Raw genomic sequence first — 20,364 nt, forward strand, 5'->3', positions numbered from 1 at the left:
GTGGGTCCTGAACCACCCCCCTGCCAGGGAGTTCAAAGCAATGTGCCCTCCTCATGCCTCCCCTGCCACAGGCAGGGCTGCCAGAGCAGCTCTCTGCACCTCAGGCACTGGGAGCTGCAGAGCAGAGGCTCTGACACTTGCACAAGTGACAGCAGCCTTTGGAAAGTGTCCTGGTATTCCCACAAGCTGCCATGGCCTCATTAACAGCCTGATTGCAGCTAATGAAGCACAGCTAAAGCAGAGATTTGGGGTGGTAATGTGAGAGTTCAGTCTGTGCTCCTCCCTGCAGGGCTGTGCCCACCCTGCTCCATGCCCTGGCTCCCAGGCTCTGGGAAGCGTGGAGCTGAGGTCAGGATTGGTGCTCAGGTGACTGAGAACATGTTTCACTAAAGCAAAACAGAGGGGAAATAGGCCAGAGGGAGGGATGGGGCATCATTCTTAGCTGTGTGGTTTTGGTGTTCTCCTTATAGCAGCCAGCACCTCCTGTGTGTTGGCCAGCACAGACCTGGTACCCAACAGCAGCTCTCATCGTGCCTGAATGATACAGGCAGTCTGTCACAGCCACCAGGATCCATCCCTTGGCCAGCACAGAGCAGTAGTCCTGGCCCCAGAACACATCCTGCAGGCAAGGGGCACGGGTGCAGAGAGGAGCCAGGGAGAGCTGCAGGAAATCCTGCATCCTTATGTTCAGGCCTCTCCTTTGAGCTCTGGGCTCACAAATTGTCCTCTCATAGCATGTGATAAGATCTGAGGGAGTGACTCTGTCTAGTGTAGGTCTTGAGGTGCTTGGGTTTGTCTTTCCTAAGAGCCAGCCTCAGACCCTCAGTCACAGGGGACAGGAGAAAAGCTTGCACAGGGCAGTCTGAGAAAGCAAAGGCTGAACACCTGCTCTTCATCCCCAAACTTGGATTTCTAATTCTCACAATTGATTAAGATGATCATAATACTTCAGAGGCTGAATTTGCATTTATAGGGCTTGAAATCAGCAGGGTCAGGCTGCAGCCATCAGGTACCCAAGCCAATGCAACACAATGTGCATCCAACCACCCCACCCCAGCAGCCTCCCCAGGTGTTTTATATTCCTACACCAGGTAGCCACAGTTCTTCTCAGGATGGGGATGATGTGGCAGCACCACCACAGCAAATCCATTTCCAGCTTCTTTGGGTGACCCCTCTTCCACAGCCTGCCATGTGCTGGGTGCAGCATTAAAGATAGGGGTGGATGCCCTGCTGCTGCCTGGTCATGGCAGCAGCAGGGACAGTCAGTCCTGCCAATCCCTTCAAATCCCTGCAGGAAGATCCCAGCTCTGCCTGGGCAGACTTTGATCAGTAGGATAGGGCATGAAACTTCCCTCTCAGGCTAGGGGAAGGGAGCTGGATCACTGCACCAGCCTGGTTCCCCAGCCTCTCTCCCCTGCTCACCAGGGACAGCACAGCATCCCTTCCCTTCATTCCTTGTCCTGATGGACAGCATATTCTCACCTTGAGAAGAGTGGAAATGGCAGCTGGAATGTGGGCTGGAAAAAAAAAAAAAAGAAGAAGAAAGGAAAAAAAGAAAATCTTGAGGCTTGTCCAAACCTACTCATGTTTATATTGGAGCCTGTGAGTGACATCAGAGCAGGGAGAGTATAAACACCAGCAGGACCTACTCTGGGCTTTAAAACCTGCGAACTCTGCCTCCAAACTGCCTGGGGGGTGATGTGCTCAAGTGGCACAGGGCAGAGCAGCATGAGGCTCCGGCTGGAGAGGCAGCTCCTCTTCCTCTCCCTCCTCTGCACTCTCTCCAAGGTAAGGGAGACGGGGCACTGGGGCAGCTTTAGCACCCATTTCTGGCAAGGTGGGGTGCAGGAGGGACGGGGGTGTCCCGGCAGCCAGGCTGTGCTGGGGCAGGGGCAGAGCTGGGCAGGGACAGGGCTGTGCAGGGGCAGAGCTGGGCAGGGGCAGAGCTGGGCAGGGACAGAGCTGGGCAGGGACAGAGAGGTGCAGGGACAGAGCTGTGCAGGGACAGGGCTGTGCAGGGACAGAGCTGGGCAGGGACAGAGCTGTGCAGGGACAAAGCTGGGCAGGGACAGAGCTGGGCAGGGACAGAGCTGTGCAGGGACAGAGAGGTGCAGGGACAGAGCTGTGCAGGGACAGAGCTGGGCAGGGGCAGAGCTGTGCAGGGACAGAGCTGGGCAGGGACAGAGCTGGGCAGGGACAGAGCTGGGCAGGGACAGAGCTGGGCAGGGACAGAGCCGTGCAGGGACAGAGAGGTGCAGGGACAGAGCCGGGCAGGGACAGAGCTGTGCAGGGACAGAGCTGTGCAGGGACAGGGCTGTGCAGGGACAGAGCTGTGCAGGGACAGAGCTGTGCAGGGACAGGGCTGTGCAGGGACAGAGCTGTGCAGGGACAGAGCTGTGCAGGGACAGGGCTGTGCAGGGACAGAGCTGTGCAGGGACAGAGCTGTGCAGGGACAGGGCTGTGCAGGGACAGAGCTGTGCAGGGACAGAGCTGGGCAGGGACAGGGCTGGGCAGGGACAGAGCTGGGCAGGGACAGAGCTGGGCAGGGACAGGGCTGGGCAGGGACAGAGCTGGGCAGGGACAGAGCTGGGCAGAGACAGAGCTGTGCAGGGACAGAGCTGGGCAGGGACAGAGCTGTGCAGGGACAGGGCTGTGCAGGGACAGAGCTGTGCAGGGACAGAGCTGTGCAGGGACAGGGCTGTGCAGGGACAGAGCTGTGCAGGGACAGAGCTGTGCAGGGACAGGGCTGTGCAGGGACAGAGCTGTGCAGGGACAGAGCTGGGCAGGGACAGAGCTGTGCAGGGGCAGAGCTGGGCAGGGACAGAGCTGGGCAGGGACAGAGCTGTGCAGGGGCAGAGCTGGGCAGGGACAGAGCTGTGCAGGGACAGGGCTGGGCAGGGACAGAGCTGGGCAGGGACAGAGCTGGGCAGGGACAGAACTGGGCAGGGACAGAGCTGGGCAGGGACAGAACTGGGCAGGGACAGAACTGGGCAGGGGCAGAGCTGGGCAGGATGTTCGGGCTGGAGCAGCAGGTCCGGGCGCTCCCGGCCAAGGCTCGCACAGCAACGCCGGCAATCGCTGCTCGCTCGGTCCCGCCGCTCCCGGGCTGGCTGCGCTCGGTCCCCGCGGGCCAGCGAGCAGCAGCTGGGCGGTAGCGGCTCCTCCGGGCTCCTCCATCCCCGCCCAGGCTCCCGAGGCAGGGGCCAAGCCACGAGCACCAGCCCTGCCTTTCCTCAGCTCTCCCCACTTCTCGGAATGCTCACGCCAAGCCAGTGCCTCCAATGGGATTTGGGTTGTTGTAGAGATTTTAGTTTTTTTTCTTCTCTTGGACTCTGTGTGAAAATATTTGCCTGCGCAGAGAACAGGAATGCTGAAAAATTTGGGGCATCTCGGCTCCAAGTTCTAATTGCTGCTTGAATCCCCAGGCAAGGATGTCGTGGCAATGTCGTGCCTATTTCACTCTTTTCCCAGAGAGTTCAGATCTCTGACAGAAGCCACATTGTCACATAAAGACAAGTAAATTACAAGGAGCTGGGGGAAATGGATTTATGGCTCAGCTAATCTTTCTAAAACATCGATTTGTAATAACAACCTCTTGAAAGATGAAAAATGCCCTTGGCTGCCTGGGTAAACTGTAACAGCAATGATTCTTGCCCCAGGTGCTCACGAGTGCCTGGAGAATCACCAAGGACCATCGTGCTGCCAGCCCAAACCTGGCCACCACAGCCAGTCCCTCGGGCTCTGCCACATTAATAATGCTGCTCACTGGCAGAACTAGAACAAGATCCAGATTACTCAATCCCAATCCATATTTTAATTCCAGTTATTGGCACTGACACTCCTGCAGCCCCATGAAAAGCATCTGAACTGCTGCAAATGGGGAACAGATAGAGCACCAGGGCTACCCTCTCTGTCTGACTCATCATGTCAGTCCTGATGCCACTGGGAGAAACTGAAAGAGAAAGAAAAATGATATCAAAAAGCTACATGGTCTGGTGAGCCCATCGCTCTCATGGCAGGCTCAGCAGTCACACCAGTCTCTGGAGCAGGGTGAATGTTTTGGTTGCATGTTTGCTGTGCTGCACACGCTGGCCCTGCACATGCATCCAGCAGCATGTGCATGGAGCTGAGCAGCAGGGCTGCCAGGGGGCTCACATCACTGGCAGGCCAGCACTGGCAAAGGGTTCACTTCCAAACCACAGAGCCAACTCTCGTGGCTTCAGGCTCTGTGTGCAATAGTTCTGTCACGTGTGACATGATGGGAGCTCAAGAGCTGCCTAAAAGAGCTGTTGGTGCCAGGGTGGGTGCAAGCAGGATGACCCAAGGGTATAAACACCCACCTGCCCAGGTGAGCTCCTGTGGGCACCTCCCTGGCAGAGCAGGCAAAGGACTGCATGCACAGCCCTGCCAAAGTGATTACTGAGTCTAGCCATGAGAGAAAACAGCTCCCAGCCCTTGAAACCGTGCCTATCTCCGGGCTCCTTGCCCAGCGGGCCAGGCCAGGTGAGGATGCTGCAGCCAGGGACAAGCAGAGGATGCAGCTGGACCAGTGAGGAATGCAGTGAGGTCTGCCCAGCTTCAGATCCCCGCTGCTGATGCAATGTCCTGTTTCTTGGCATGAATGAGAGCTCTTAAGGTTGTAAGGAGTCAGGTGCTTTGCACTCAGCACGTGAATTCATTCCCTGCAAAGCCACCTCTCCTGGGCTGGGCACGGCCTGCTGCCTTGGGGGCAGGCATGGGGGTGGGCTGCTTTACCTCCCTCCCTTCCTCTCTCCCACTGGGCTGTTTGAGGCTGCTGACTTCATTAAATAACCACCACTACCCAGCATGTTCACCTTGTAGCTCCATCCTCCAGTATGTTCAGAGCAGTGGCACATTAAAGTCCCCATCTTTCAGAGTGCCGAGCCTCTGAGCATCCTTGATTCTCCATGGTTTTCCATAGGTACACTTCAAAGGGGACAGTAGCTTTCCAGGATGCTTTGAGATATTCCCATGGATTTGGAGCCTCCCTCCACCAAAAATCTGCCCCCATGGTTGAGACAAAGTTACCTGGCTGTCCCAGTGACAAAGTTACCTGGCTGTCCCAGTGACAAAGCAGCTGTTAGCCAAAAACCACCTGTATGGATTCAGCTCTGCCTCCACAGGTTTGTGCCCAGCTGTGCCGGAGACCGTGCTACTGCCCCTGGGTGCCACCCCGCTGCCCCCGCGGGTCCCCCCTGGTCCTGGATGGGTGTGGCTGCTGCAAGGTCTGTGCTCGGCGCCTGGGAGAGCCCTGCGACTTCCTGCACGTCTGTGACCAGAGCCAGGGCCTCGTCTGTGACTACAGCTCAGCATCTGCAGGGACAGCAGGCATCTGCAACTGTGAGCACAGGGGCACCCACTTTCCCTAGACATACCTCCACACTCCAGTCCAGCACACAGCCCAGCTCCAGCCGTGACTTCACAGGCATCCCACAGCCCCACCTGGGGATGGTTCAGGCTAGGAAAGCAGCTTTCCTGAGGATGATGTATGCAGCTTGGCCATGGGGCTGTGCCCCATCTCCTCCCAGTTCTTGTGCTGCTTTCTGACTGAGACTTCAGGGTGGCTTCAGTGAGAATGAACAGGGGGGTCCCAGGGATGCTGCAGTCACCCTGTCAAGGCTGGAGCCTGAGGGTCCTGCAGAGAAATCTCAGAGAAAATTTCCTAGCCTGCAAATCCTGAAGGCAAGGTCAGAGCCACAGGGCAGGGCGGTTCTCACACCTTGTGAGCTGTTGCTTTGAAAGAACAGAGAGATGAGGAGAGAAGACAGGGAAGGGGAGGAGACTGAATGATGAACATGCTGCTGCACACCACTCAGTCAATTCTGTGGTCCCCCCACTTCAATCCCTTTGTTCAGCCCCGCAGTTAGCCCCAGCACTGCCCCCTGCCACCCCCATCTCCCTGTCCCTCTGTCCCTGACGGGCTCCCCGGCTGTCACCTGCAGTTGAAGACGATGAGGAGGGCTGCGAGGTGAACGGCCGCGTCTATCGAGACGGGGAGGTTTTCCAGCCCAGCTGCAAAATCCAATGCCATTGCTTGGACGGCGGCTTCAACTGCATCCCGCTGTGCCAGGAGGATGTGCGGCTGCCCACCCCGGACTGCCCCTACCCCCGCCGCGTGGAGATCCCAGGGAAGTGCTGCCCGGAGTGGATCTGTGAAACCCAGGACCAGCACCTCCCCCGGGATGCCAGGGCAGGTAAGATGCAGGGCAGCTCCAGGGAGGGGCCCACACAAATCTCTGGGGATGCCCCCTTCGCCCCAGCCTGTGAAACATCAGCAGGAGACACGCGTTCCTCTGCCACGCAGGGCTTTGTCCGCAGCACCACAGGGCAAATGCACAGCACCTGCCTCCATCCCGTTTCCCCCCTGTCCTCTCTTGCAGTGTCCCCAGCGCTGCGGCTCCCCTGCCCGGAGTGGGGCACGGCGTGGAGCGCCTGCTCGGCCACCTGCGGGCTGGGCTTTGCCACCCGCGTGTCCAACCAGAACCGCCGGTGCCGGCTGGAGACCCAGAGGCGGCTCTGCACGGCCGGACCCTGCCCGGCCCGGCCCGCGGCGCTCCCGGCGGTGAGTGAGGGCTGGGGAGCCGCTGCCTCTGGGCACACGTTTCACTGACCACGGGAAGTGCCAGCAGCACCTCTGGGCCCCCATCACAACTCCTCAGCCATGAGCTGAGCGTGTCTCACGGACACGTGAACCATCTCCTGAAACTTTGCTTGGAAAACAGCCGAGAGCAGGTTCAGACCAGAATTTTGGGGTCTCTGGATGTCTGAATCCAGGAGCACTGTGGATTCCACGCAGGTGAGCTCGGCCTGCCCCGATGGCCAGAGATGGATTTGCAGCTCCTGCCTGGCTCCCTGGGCACACCCGGGAGGTGCTTCTGCCACTCCTTTATTAGCCTGGCACAACCCTGGTGGGGACACGGTGCTAGTCTGCCTTTCTGGTGTGCAGGGGGAACTTTCTGCCCATTTCTTCCCCCTGCACTGCCATGCTACATGCCCCCTCTGCCCAGCTGCGGGGGACACAGCACCACCCACCACCCCTCTCCATCTCCCAGCTGATCTCCATTCTGCCTTTCCAGAGGGGAAGAGGAGGTCGTTTGTAGCTGTGCCCACCCCGGATTCACCCTGGAGCCAACGCCTCATCCCGGCAAAGAGTCTGACACAAACCCATGGCACTGTGGTTACAGTGAAGATGGAGGGTGTTTCCACTGGGAAAACAGAAGAAATGATGGACTTTGGCTGCAAAGGAGGCTGGAATCAGAGAACAAGATCCCCATGTCACCCATCACCTGCCTCCTCTGTACACCCCGCTGCCCCAGGCAGGGTTACTGGGCAGCATTCTGAGTTCCTTAGGCTGAATGAAATGGGAAATGGGGAAATCCTGCTCCAAGCATAAACCCACCCAAGAAACCAGGAATTGGTCCTTTCCTGGACCAGTGGACCTTCTGAAGAGGTGATGCTGCTTCTCCACCACATCACCCACCTCTGCTTTGCAGGGACGTCAAGAGAGACCATCTCCAGCACCTGGAAGCCAAAATCCCTGGAGAGAACCCTCTTGCCCTGGCCCCCCAGGGAGGGAGCAGGTCATCAAGCTGCACCCCACAAGTCACTGGCACACCAGGCTGAGCTGCTCGACCATGCAGGAGCTCAGCCAGCCCATAGTACCCCCCCCCCCCGCCTTCCCCGGCGTGGGCAGGGTTCTCCTGATGGCAGCTGCAACTCACCTTCCCCTCATCCCTCCAGAATAAACACGAGCCTTCCCGCTCTGCCTGGCCTCCTCCTCTCCAAAGCGCTGGTGGTTTGGCAGGGCTTGGGCAAGCGAGGAGCTCAGACAGCGGAGACTCCGCGCCGCAGCAGCACCAGACATCCCGCCCGCCATCCAAGCACATTCCCCGCGAGCCGGGGCCACGGGAAAAGCAGGAAAAAGGGAAAACAAATCGCAAAGATGAGTCGGAGCCATCTCCCGACGGGCTGGAGCTGCTCTGGCTGTGCTTTTCTCGCAGTAAAATAAATCCTGCTGGGTGATGTTAAGTGAAATCCAAATGCCCTCTAACGGCCTCGCACAAACGCGCAGAGGGAACGCGCCTCCCACCGCGGGAAGGACAGCTGGAAGGAGCAGCGGTCTGGGTGTCCAGGTGAGAGATGGACTTTTTAGATGCGTTATTTCTGGAACTGAAAATAAAGATGTGCTCATCCAAGTGTGGAGTTTGTCTGTGCAGGGCGAGCCCAGCCCCGCTGCTCAGGGCCAGCTCGGTGGGTGCAGGAAAGTCCTGGCACAGGGTGGGGCAGCTTGGAGGCACCTCAATTCAGGCTGCTTAGAGTAAGAGAAGGAAAAAGAAAAAAAAAAAGTGAATCAAAGCACTGAACACATTATTAAAATTTATTACATCCTGGGTTACATCCTTCACTCTTACCCAGCCATAAGCCCTGCTGATGGCACCAGCCCTGGCCATAGCAGTGCCCAAGTCTCCAGTGTTGGGATGTGCAGGAGAGCAGGGCAGGGTATGGCACTGCCTGCACTGCTGCAGTATCTGCAGCCACATCTGCAGCCTCTTCTCAGCTCCCAAAAATCAATGCCCAAACTCCCCTGTAGCTCATCCCTCCTACTGGCAGGCCCACACTTCTTCCAGTTCCCCTGGGCTGGGATTTCCCCAGCATGGTGCAAGCACCATCACCAGCTGTGCTCCTGACCAGAGCAGGTCTGGGGGAGAAGGGGCAAAAGGCTGCATGGCAGGGAGAGCTCCTCTCTCCAGCCCAGGGAAAAGCCTCCCCTGCAGCAGCACAATGGCAGCAGGGCCAAGGCAACTCACACACTCCCTCAGGCCCTGCAAGAACTGAAAAGGAAATGAAAGTCAAGGATGCGATTCAGCTACCTCTTGGGGTTATAAAAAAAAAAAAAAAAGAAACCTTGCTGTTCTTGCAGTAAAACATTGCCTACAAAGAGAATTATTTACTGCAATCATCTGGTGCTCAGCCTGAATACAAATCATTAATTCTCTTTGATATGGGGCACATGGTGAATCTCCAGCAGGCAGCAAATCACAGAACAAACATCTTGGGTTGACTTTTTTAGTTCTCTGGTGCCCATGCCAAACAAGTGGTGACCTAAAGCTCATGTAGACTTCAAAACTATCACGTTCCTCGACTGATATGGATAAAACACATTGTGGGTACCTAAAATCCTGGTTTTAAGCCAGTTCTTGTTCAAGCATGTTGGGACTCAGCCACCAAGGCTGGGTGAGCTGCCAGAGCTGTCACAAACTCCCAGATCCTGCCTAGCCACCTCTGGGTGATGGTAAAAATCAGAAGGTCACTTTTTAGGCAGCAACCTGCAATTCTCATCTCAAACAAATGACTCAACACACCTCTGCTATAATTATCTTTTTTTTTCCCCCTGCAGAATGTCTCCCTGATTCACTAAGCATCTAAATAATGAATTAATGATTCCAAATAAATCAGAGTTATTTTTCCCTATGAATACAGGGAAATCAACTCTTGCAGTTTGATTGCTAGTCTCACAATATCTCCCTCTAAAGCCCTGCTACCCTGGAAACGTGGTTATTTGAGGCTCTGACGCAGGGTCCTGGCTTTGCCTGCTCGTGTGGGGCAACAGAGGAATATTCCACCCCATTAAATCCCCAAACTGAAAGAAAATTAACTCCTGTCCTCAAGGCACAAGGCCACATCTGCACACAGCCTGATATCTGCCAACCACACTCCTGAGCCAGTGATGAGCAGCAGATCACAGCTCATTTCTGTGCAAGCACACGCAGCAGCTGAAGGAAAACTGTCCTACTGGATGAGTAAACAACATGCATCAGAATTTCTTTTCCAAGCCATTCTCATGATTGATGATTTTTAAATGAATAGAGTTGGGTGAGAGAGGGCTGAATGAGCCTCTTGTTAAAATGAAACATTTTCAGGGATGGAGGACAGGAATGCAGTGCTCAATTGAAAAAAAAAATCAAGTCGATCAAATGGGTTTTTCATTTCTCCTGGAAACACATGTTCAGGTTATGTGTTTGTAGGAGCTGTCTGGGCCTGGGTTCTCATCCTGACATCAGCACTGCTGTTGCCTGCCAGAGCCAGAAGCCAGAGAGGAGCATCCTCATGCAGGATGTTTGGGCAGAGCTGGCAGTAGCACCTGCACTGTGAGCAAAACCATGAACACCTAAAACACACAGGAGTCAGGCACAAGAGAAAAGCTCTGTGATTGTGCCTCCCACAGGTCCAGGGAACAGGAGATGTGGAGGGCATGGGGCTCCAGCCATTCATGGGCAGTGCTCCCTGTGCCCTGCCCTGCTCCTCTCTTCCCATGGCAGGAGGCACCAGCTCCAAGCTTTCATCCTCGGGACAGAGAAGCTTTGGCTTCGTTGCTGAGAACAGTTTATTACCCTTCCCATGACCACAGAAGTCCTCCCAGCCAGCTGCTGTCTCTGCCTCAGTTTCCCTAAAGGTTGATACTCTGGGACAAAGGGAACTGCTCCCAGTCTGTTCTTCTCCTTTTGCTGTCCTTCCACACTTCAATAAAGTTGCTCTGCAAGTGCCACCCCAAGCCCAAGCTGCAGGAGCAGCTGAAGTGCACAGAGGCGAAGGGGGCAGGAGCAGGGCAGGATGGGGTCACCTCTCTGAGGGGTGCACCCCCATGGGCCCCCTCTGCTGCTGTAACTCCAGGGGCACAGACCCACCAGAGCCTCTGCAAACCGCAGAAAAGCCGTACCTTCTGCACAAGAAAACAGCTTCCAGACTTCATCTTTTCGGCGGCACACCCATAGCAGCGAGATTCTATTACAGAGGCAGGAAATACACCACGTTTCCCACCTCTTATCTGCTCCAGCGAGCGCTTTCTGAAGTCAGCGAACACACTGGCACTCTCAACACGCGGCTAACCCCCGCCCCAACTGCGTCCTGGGCTTCCCCACTCAGAGCTGCCGTGCCCAGCCTGGTCCAGCTCCCGAGGAGGGATGCGGGGCAGGACTCGCCCTCCCTCCTCCTCCTCCCCACTGGCTAACGGGATACCAGCCTCCTCCCATTCCCTGCCGGATTCAATTCCCGGAAAGCGAGCGGCCGTGGTCTTTCCAGAGCCTGGCTTTTCACCTCAAGTCGTTTTCCCGAGGTCGTTTTCCTATGGGAAATGGATTTTCAGGGTAAACCTCCCTCCCGTTAACTTCCGCGCCTGCAGATCCAAGTGACTTCTGGCCCTGTTTATGCGGCAGCAGCTGCTCAGCAATGCAATCGGGGCTGCCCTTCCTCGGGGTCTGCTTTGGGGTCGCTGGTTTCAGCTCTTGCCCCAGTGTCTGGGTGTTGTTTCTTTTAGCTCTTGACCCAGTGTCTGGGTGTTTTAGCTCTTGCCCCAGTGTCTGGGTGTTGTTTCTTTTAGCTCTTGCCCCAGTATCTGGGTGTTTTAGCTCTTGCCCCAGTGTCTGGGCGTTTGTTTTAGCTTTTGCCCCAGTGTCTGGGTGTTTTAGCTCTTGCCCCAGTGTCTGGGTGTTTTTTTTAGCTCTTGCCCCAGTTATCTGGGTGTTTTAGCTCTTGCCCCAGTGTCTGGGTGTTTTAGCTCTTGCCCCAGTGTCTGGGTGTTTGTTTTAGTTCTTGCCCCAGTGTCTGGGTGTTGTTTCTTTTAGCTCTTGCCCCAGTGTCTGGGTGTTTTAGCTCTTGCCCCAGTGTCTGGGTGTTTGTTTTAGTTCTTGCCCCAGTGTCTGGGTGTCTCCTGCCTCACGGTCGCTGTGACAGGAAAGGAAGGGCGCAGCCCGCCTCATGTTCTCCCTGCACGGGTCTGCACCGCTCGAAGGAGGAACGGGGAAAGGGTTTTTGTGCTTGGGGAAGGAGGCAGAAATAGGCAGCAGGAGCAGCTGTAGAGGGGGCAGCTCTTGAGCATGGCTCACTCTGCCTGTGCTGGGGCAGAAGCCTGGCACATCTCTGTCTGGGGGCACTGCCTGCGGCACGGCGAACACTGCGGGTGTCCTCCGTACCTCTGCTCCTGGTATTTCTGAGCGTTGCAGCCAGGGAAAAGGCTGTCAGGAATGGCAGTGAGGGCGGCTCATGGGGTGCAGGCTTCCAGCCCCCGGTGTGGAAAACTGGGAGGTTTCTCCTTGAGCGCGAGTGGGACAGAACAGAAACGGGCTGAAAGCTTGGCTCCCCTCCTCAGGCATCCCTCTGCCGCCCCCCTGCCTCTGCTCCCCCCAGGCACTCCCAGCACCCAAAATAGCCAGGGTGCTCCGTGACCCCGGCGCCCGGCTCCGAGTGGGCTGGGGGAGGCGCCGGGGGAGTGGCGGAAGGCGCTCGGCAGGGGCGGCTGTCGGCACATCCTCCCCGTGTCCCGGGGAAAGTCCCCGGGGTTCTAGAGTCCCCCGAAGCCCCAGGCCGGGCTCAGCAGCAGAGGAGAGCTGCGGGGAGCCGCAGCCGGTGCCAGAGGACGCGGTGCTGCCGCGGCGCCTCCGAGCTCCGCCAGCAGCGCCCCATGGCCGCGGCCGCTCTCTCCTCGTGGCCCGGCAATGGCACTCGGGCTCCGTGCCCCGTGGATTCCGCCTTCGCCCAGCGCTTCCTGCCCGCCGTGTACCTGACCGTGATCCCCCTGGGGCTGCTGGGGAACGGGCTGGGGCTGTGGCACCTCTGCACGGGGCCCCGCGAGGCTGCCCGCCAGCCCCTCAGCCTGCTGGTGGGCAACCTGGGGCTGGCTGACCTGCTCTATGTCAGCACGCTGCCCTTCCTCGTCAGCTACTACCTGCAAGGCAGGCTGTGGATCTTCGGGCAGCCCTGGTGCCGCATCACCCGCAGCCTCTTCCACCTCAACCTCTACGCCAGCATCGGCTTCCTCACCTGCATCAGCGTCCACCGCTACCTGGGCATCGTGCACCCGCTGAAGGCGCGGGGCAGGTGCCAGGGCGCAGCCTCCTCCGTGTGGCTCAGCGCGGCCGTCTGGGTGTGGGTCATTGCACAGATCGCTCCCGACCTCGCCTTCAGCAAGGCAGATGACAACAGGACGCAGTGCCATGACACGACAGGACAGCAGCACCTGGACGTTTACTTGCCCTACACCTTTGCGGTCACCGTGACCGGGTTTGTCGTCCCGTTCCTCATCATCATCGGGTGCTACTGCCACGTGGTGTTCGTGCTCTGCAGGAATGACAGCATGGACGCCAGCCTCAGGAGGAGAAGCATCGGACTGGTGATTCTCGTCATGGTTCTCTTTTCCATCTGCTTCCTCCCCTACCACATCTTCAGAAACCTCAACCTGTTCTTTCGCTGGCGGCCACAGGGGTCCTGCACACAGGCTTCAAAGGACATCTACATTTCCTACCAGGTGACTCGGGGCCTGGCCAGCCTCAACAGTGCCCTCAACCCCCTGCTCTATGTGATTACCAGCAAAGATTGGAGGTCACGAGTGAGGACCATCCACCAAAGGGCCAGACAGTGTCTGAGGCCACGCTTCTGGAGCAAAAGCTCTTGCCAGGCAGCTGAGAAGAGAAATTACATTTGTAAGGAAGAGGCTTCTAATGAGCTCTGAGGTATCTGACACCCCTGCTTCTGCCACATCAGCTTGTGCTTGGCCCCTCCATGGGCAGCCCCGCACTTTGACACCTGGCTTTGCAGAGATGGTGACAGCAGCATCACGGGCTCCGTGCCCACAAGGGACAGGCAGGACTGTCAGTCTCAGAGAGAAAACTGGGACAAGATTTCAAAAGCAAAACTACTCAACCCAACCATTTTGTCTGCAGCATGCGTGGAGATGGAAGGAGATGATCATGTTTGCTCCAGTCCAAAGTATTTCCCTCCAGCCTGTTGTGCAGCAGTCTGAGCTGGTGAACATCCCCTTGCTTCCCAGCTCCTCCATGACTGAGGGATGGGAGGGAATGACACCTTGTCCCCACACTGCATTCTCTCTACTCCACTGTGCTGTGGGTGTGAGACAGCATTCCCTCTTTCACCTAAGCAGAGGTCCTGCGTTGCAGAACAGCTGAAAGGGCAAATTTTTGCAGTGGAGAGCTTTGGAAATGGAAATATTCATTTAAAAATCGGGTTTTATGTACATTACTAAGCTGTGCCAGTTCCTGGGTGATTGAGCTGTTCCAGGATCTGTGGGATCCTCTTCTGCCCACCTCCTTCGCAGAAGAAAAAGACATCTTTGGTATTACTCCCTCTCTTTTGGAAGAATACATAGCAGAACTAACAAATGGGCATTTTGAAGTTTTTGGAGGCTATTGGTTGGGGTTTTATTTTAGAAGGCGAATGACTGCAGTAGTCTGAACTCTTGCTTTCAGCAGGAAATCCCAAGAGAGTTTGCAAATGTTCAGGTGGGTGCTTGCATCTTGCATCCAGCCTTGAGAGGCCATTAGATATGACTTTGTAAAATTTAGATATGCAAATAAAAAGAGAAGCTGTGCTGGCATGAAGACTTGTGAAGGCAGGATGTGATGGCGAGATCTTTCATCACCAGGGCTGACAGATCTCTGCTGCTTTTAAGGTGAGCAGAGACTCCCAAAAGTATTTTCGGTTTTGATCTCGGTGTTACCCACTACAAACAGCTCGAACATTTCAATTCAATAATGTGATTTGCAGCAACGGCAGCTTTTTTAGAGCCCAACTGAAGGAAGTGGACTGTGAGTTAAAATCAGCCCTTTCTGGGAAAGCACTGGCCCACGGACGGATGTTTTGCTCTTTTCCTGACATTTATCTCTGTCACGGTTCCTCACACAGACCAATCTTAGCCGGGCAGCGGAGGGTGCATGGCTGGCCTTCAGTGCAGTTAATCTGTCTACAGTGCAAATAAACACCTCATGCTTTCAGTTCTGAGTTGTCTGACTTCTTTTAAAGCTTTATGGGAACTGGGAGCCAGCTGGCCTGCAGGTTGGAGCAGGGACCTGCCTGCTCAGGGAGTGGTGATGATCTTCCCAGTGCTCTGCAGACAGGGAACTGCTGGGAGACTGCAGGCAGCCAGCAGAGAGGGAGCTGTGACAGGCACACACTGAGGAGGCTGCTCAGCACCAGTCAGGGGTCCAGCAGAGCCTGAAATCTCTAGCTCCCACCCCATCCAGAGGAAAACCAAAGATAATGCATATATTCACTGGCAAGATCTCCCTCTGTAGTAGGAAGATTGAGACATTAGGATCAGACCTGGTCCATGCTCTTTGTACACATGCTCCAGATCTGGGCTTCTCCAGAGCTCTGAACTCTTCTCCTTTCCTCAGAAAATACCCACACCTCTGAAAGCTGTCCAGTTCTTCCTCTTCACATGTGGATCCTGTCTAAGATGCTACAGCTCCCCAGAGAACCAGCCTTGGCTCCCACAGCCCACAGCAGCTGTGACACCCTGTCACTGCCCCGTTTTGGGCAGGGTTGGTTGAAGTAAAGCATCACCACATCTGGGGAGGGAGCACTGCAAACTCTGCAACTCTGCTCTCACCCCCTGTGTCCTTGTGCCCAGATGTGTCTTCTTGTCTTCTCCAGTGCCCCCTCCCTTCACTTTTAATAATGATTTAGAGATCTGTGTCCTAAGAAGCATCTCTGAGCCCCAGGGACAGTTGCAGGCATAAATCTGCATGTTTTTCTGTGTTCTGTATTTGTCAAAGCAGCAAAAACCAGTAAGGATCTGTGTGCTGTGTGCTGGGCTGATGTCTGAGATATTTGGGGTGGAATTTTAAATTCCTTTTTCAATCTAGAACTTCACAGTCCCTTTGATTCTCTGACAGTGCTGCTTCCCATGTGAACTGGGGGGAATGAGCTCTTTCCCTTTATTAGGTGTATGTCTAATTAAGGCTCAATCCCTGGCACAAGAGCCTCTTCACAGTTGGTGATGGGGCAACAAAACCACCCTCCTTCCTCCTTCCCTCCTTCCTGTCCTCACTGCCAGGGAGGTTCCTTCCGTCCCAGAGAGCAGCTGCTGCTCCCTGTGGGACATGGAGGTGTGTGGTCAGTGCAGAGACCCTGCTCAACCCTTGCACAGCTCCCCCCTCAAAACCTCCCAGGGCTCTTTATCCCCTGGAACCAGAGGGTGGGATTGTGCCTGGAGCAACCAGCACAGGCAGCACCCAGCCTGACCCAGGTCCCACCTGTGGCATGGGAAGAACTTCTGGGAGTGGGTAAATGAGCAGGGAAGGTAGGGAGCTATCATAATTGTTCTTCCCCTTCTCTCAGCACTCTGCCAGACACTGGCAGGGCCACACAAGCATTTGCTGCTGGCAGGAAGGGGCCAGTGTCACTGGAGAAGCTGTGCCATGGTTACCTCCTGAATCATCACCCCTTTTGGGCTCCTGCCTTATGATGAGCTGAACATTGCTCTTTCCCTCCCTTGGCTCTCTGTTTCCAGACTCTGAAGAAGTCTAAAAGCAAGTGAGAGGAATCCCACCTGCACTCTCTGCTGTTCCCACAGCCTCTGTGGTGCAGCAGCATGGAGCAATAGTCTTGTCTGCAGAATCAAGCTGAACGCAGATTTTTAACTCCTTTATCAAGATTAGGCCCAACCAATAAATCAAACACAGTGGGAATTCTCCTCCTGACACTAATGGGGCCAGGACATTTGGCAGCATTTCTTGCTTCATTAAATAAACCTCTCTTGGTTGAGGATATGTGGCAAACGCAGTCAAGGTTTGTTGTTGCACAGAACTTTAGAGCTGACAGCCCAGGGAAGCCAGTCAGGCAGAAATAACAGGCACACGTACGGATGCACAGATGTACAACCACTTTTTTCTTCCAAAATGAAGAACTGGGTTTTCTTTTTTTTTTTTTTTTTTTTTTTTTTTTTTTTTTTGGCATGCAAAACACACTACAAGAAGAAAATATTGCTATCAGCAACATCTAAATGCATAGAACTCAACTCTGATTAATTCTTTATTTAATTTTGCACACATTAGCTAAAATCTATCTCTGACTCAGTTCAGGGGTGCTGGTATAGCCAGTGGAGCCCTGATTGCTAAACAAGTGCCCTGTGCTGAGAACATGGGCTCATGCCTTTGTGTCAGAGACTTCCACAGCCTGGGAGAGCAGGAGCAGCTGCACAAAGGGGCTGGGGGGGCTGGGGACATCACTGGGGCACTGAGATGGTGCATGGGAGCCTGTTGGACAAACAGGCCATGGCCATAACGTGAGAGACCTCAGGCCCAGGCAATGTGTGAAGCTGGAGGAGAAGCAGCCAGAGCAGGAGGCTCCTGCAGGACTTGGCTCCCCATTACTCCAAGCACCCAGCAGTGGGACTTTGGTGGAGCATCTTTTGCAGCATGGTGGGAGGCTGCAGTGTGCACACAGAAATGAATGAGTCACTCAGGTCACTAATGAAAGGTCACAGCATCCTCAGATTCTGTGAGAGCCATTTATTTCTTCAGCAAAACAATTTCATTGCTAAAGTACCTTTGGCTGCAGTAACAGCAGACCTGACAGGTTATCTTATTTACCAAGGATATCGATCAGACTGGGAAGGAATAGTAGATGCAAGTATCCAGGTGAACTGGGGAAAATGGTAAATATACCTACCACTGCACTGCTGTTGGTGAATATTTTAATAAAAGAGAAAAAGCTGAGTCTTTGTCTATACTACATAGAGTGCTTTGGCATCCGAGGGACCAACAGCTTGTGCAGAAGAGAGCAAATGGCAGAAATAGCACAACACTTAGCGTGCCTGTGTGAAGCCATCAGCCCGATAGCGCTCCTGCGGTGCATGCAGTTAGAAATAGGCGATGCCGGGCAGCGGGAGCCGAGGAGCGGCTCGGCGCTGCCCGCTCCCAGCCCGGCGCGCATTTATTTATTTGTGTGTGCGCTACCGAGCGGCTGCGGCTGCACCCTGCGGGCACCGCCTTGTCCTGCAGGACTCGCCGAGACCAGGTTTTAAAGAGCTGTGCCATTTTTTACTCCTTTCCTTTAAATATCGCCTCCCCTCAGCAAGAGCTCCCTGCCCCGGATCGCTGCTCGAGGCAGGCGCCAGCACAGGAGCGGCGCAGTGTGAACCGCCGGGAGATGCTGAGTGCACCACGACCTGTGCTGCCTCCTCAGCATCCTGAGAGGAAGCTATCATTTGAATTTTACCCAACACCTCCGCTCTGTCATGAGCAGGAGACGCTCAGATCTGATCTGGCTCCCTGAAGAGCCCTTCATGCCAACGCAAAGCGTGAAATTCTTCTGCTTGTTTGGGCTTATGGGCAAAAAGTTTACCCTAAGGAGCATCAGAGAGCTCCCAGGCTTGGCAAAGGCACCACAGCTCCTCCTTGGAGAGGCTGCTTCCGTGCTGTGCTCAGGACATCCAAGGACAGCAGGCAGATTCACTCTGTCCTGGCTGCCTTTGCTCACGTGTGGAGGTGCAGAGGTGAACCTCTGTGCCCAGCAGAGGTGGGGAGAACCTCCCACCACGGCTTCCAGTCTGCTCTTGCCAGCACAGCCCACCTTGCAGAACCTCAGTGTCTCCAGCCAGGCAGTGGGGAGACAGTCCCATGGCAATGGGAAGCTGCTGGCAGGGAGGAGAGCTCAGGGACAGGTTCACTGCTGAGGGTGCCAAGAGCCGGGCATTGTCACTGAATGAAGTGTTACTTGGTTTGGAGGCAAAAACCTCCCTTTGAAAGTGTGTAGTGCTAGTCACACTGTGCCATGCTGAGAGTCCAGAGGAGATGGGGATGCAGTTCCTTTGGGATGCAGCTCATCCATGAGCCTGGGGATATCCAAGACCCCAGCAAGTCTGCACTACCCATCATGAGATGCTACAGCTTCCTCAGTACTGTTGAGGAAAGAAACTGAGAAACTTTCCATGTGCAAAGCTGAAACAACAGATCCATCCCTGGAGTCACTATTCCACTGCACTGAGCTGGGATGTGGGAAAAGCTCTGGCAGGGTGCCCCAGGGCAGACACCAGCAGCACAAGGGGCACAGTGAGGCAAAGGGGCTTCATGAGCTGAAACTCTATTTCCCTTTCCAGTGGGGCACGTAGAAGCAGAGGGTGGCTCATGGACAAAGCAGCAGACTCAGCCTGGGAGCACAGGACACATCCTCTCCCACAGGTGTAGCACAGGGATGAGCACTGGACTTGCAGCCACACCTGGCAGTCCCAACCTGCCTCTATAAAGGGGGCTGTCCACACGTGGTTCTCAAGCCAGAAACCCCCAAATGGCCATGCCATGAGTCTGTGCCTGGTCTCTGTGGAGATGCCCAAGGGATACCCAGAGCATCTCCTCCTGTCATTGCTCAGCGCCTCAGCTCCTGCCTCAAGAGACACTTACACAAAGGACTAAAAGTCAGTTAAATGTTTCACATCACAGAAAAGCTTCTGGTTTATTTTTCCATTTATCTCGGGTGGTTTGCCTGCCTCCAAAAAGCCTACTGTTAATTTAATTCCCTCTAAGACATTCATGGCAGATCTGGTGTCCCAATGCCTGGAAGAGCTGTGATTCCTGTGTCACCGTTTGCTGTGTCCCAGGGACACCACACAGCCCTTGAGCATGTGGAAAGAAAGGGCCAAGGCTGGAGCAGGGGACAAGCAGCTGGGCCAAGCAAACACAGGGACGTTTTTAGTCCTTCCAGAGAAAAGCCTGGAGAGAAATAGCTAGAAATTCTTTGTATATAAACAAGACTTAGTAAAATCTGCAGTTTTAAGGTGGAGGAAGAAAAAAGTCCCTAACACAGTGCTTACACTGCAAGAGAAAACAAATATTTCATTTTGTTCTGTTCATTCCCCGCTGGGAACCTGCTGTGCTCTCAGGCATGGGTAGCAGGAACACTTTCACAGGGCATTTACAGCTCCCTTGGCTGGGAAATCGCTTGTGGCCCCAAACGCAGAGCTGCTCTGGCCAATGGAGTGTGGGACCAGCCACGGAGCATCGCTAGCAGAGGAAGAAAAATGAATCTTGGAGGAATCAATCCCTGCATTGAAATAAGTCTGTGCCTGGCTGGGAAGCTCAATCAACCTCTCAGCATCGGCTCTTCAGAGAAAAACAGGAAAGGACATCTTGAGTTTTACTAATAAATGCACTTTTCTCCGGTTGAAGTCCTGGGTCAGCTTTGTTTTCTAGCAGGTTATTTTTAGCATCGAAAGGAGCCATTTGCTGTAAACTGTCTGCCCGGGAAGCGGAGCTCCGGGGGCCACAGCTGGGACACACAGGATCCCACAGGATCCCTGCAGCTCTTCAAGACCTTTGCAATCCCTGCAGAGCCACGCTACCATGGCGTGGTAGGACAGGGGCAAAGCTGTCACCGGGGAGCCCTCCAAAAGAGCCTCACATACTTGTAATTCCTTGCCAGAGCCTTTTTGCCCCTCCAGCCCTGACCTTCCTGCAGTCCCACAGGCTGTGATGCAGGGAAGTCATGGACAGCTGATGCTGCTGCCCGTGGGGAGCAGAGGCACACCCAGGCTCAGGCCCTGCTCTCCCTGTG

General features: G+C 55.1%; 2 protein-coding genes across 2 annotated transcripts; both read left to right on the top strand.

Moving 5' to 3' along the window:
* The first annotated feature begins 1,604 nt into the window (after positions 1-1,604).
* CCN5 (cellular communication network factor 5) lies at positions 1,605-8,216 on the top strand. The gene is made up of 5 exons (XM_031506528.2): positions 1,605-1,788; positions 5,145-5,361; positions 5,964-6,215; positions 6,402-6,583; positions 7,098-8,216. Exons 1-5 carry the CDS (start codon positions 1,699-1,701, stop codon positions 7,119-7,121), a joined length of 765 nt encoding a protein of 254 aa, XP_031362388.2. The 5' UTR covers positions 1,605-1,698; the 3' UTR covers positions 7,122-8,216.
* A 4,230-nt stretch (positions 8,217-12,446) lies between these two features.
* On the top strand, positions 12,447-13,775 carry LOC110469300 (P2Y purinoceptor 1). The gene has a single exon (XM_021527897.3). The coding sequence runs from the start codon at positions 12,479-12,481 to the stop codon at positions 13,523-13,525; it is 1,047 nt and encodes a 348-aa protein (XP_021383572.2). The 5' UTR covers positions 12,447-12,478; the 3' UTR covers positions 13,526-13,775.
* Positions 13,776-20,364: the final 6,589 nt, after the last annotated feature.

The sequence above is a fragment of the Lonchura striata genome, chromosome 17 (assembly GCF_046129695.1).
Source record: "Lonchura striata isolate bLonStr1 chromosome 17, bLonStr1.mat, whole genome shotgun sequence".
NCBI lineage: Eukaryota > Metazoa > Chordata > Aves > Passeriformes > Estrildidae > Lonchura > Lonchura striata.

What these genes read in the sequence shown, in the direction of transcription:
- CCN5 (XM_031506528.2), top strand. Translation starts at nt 1,699, where the DNA reads ATGTGCTCAAGTGGCACAGGGCAGAGCAGCATGAGGCTCCGGCTGGAG. An exon ending in TCCTCTGCACTCTCTCCAAG is followed by an intron (nt 1,789 to 5,144) that starts GTAAGGGAGACG and finishes CTGCCTCCACAG; the next exon opens with GTTTGTGCCCAGCTGTGCCG. An exon ending in CCCCCGGGATGCCAGGGCAG is followed by an intron (nt 6,216 to 6,401) that starts GTAAGATGCAGG and finishes CCTCTCTTGCAG; the next exon opens with TGTCCCCAGCGCTGCGGCTC.
- LOC110469300 (XM_021527897.3), top strand. Translation starts at nt 12,479, where the DNA reads ATGGCCGCGGCCGCTCTCTCCTCGTGGCCCGGCAATGGCACTCGGGCT.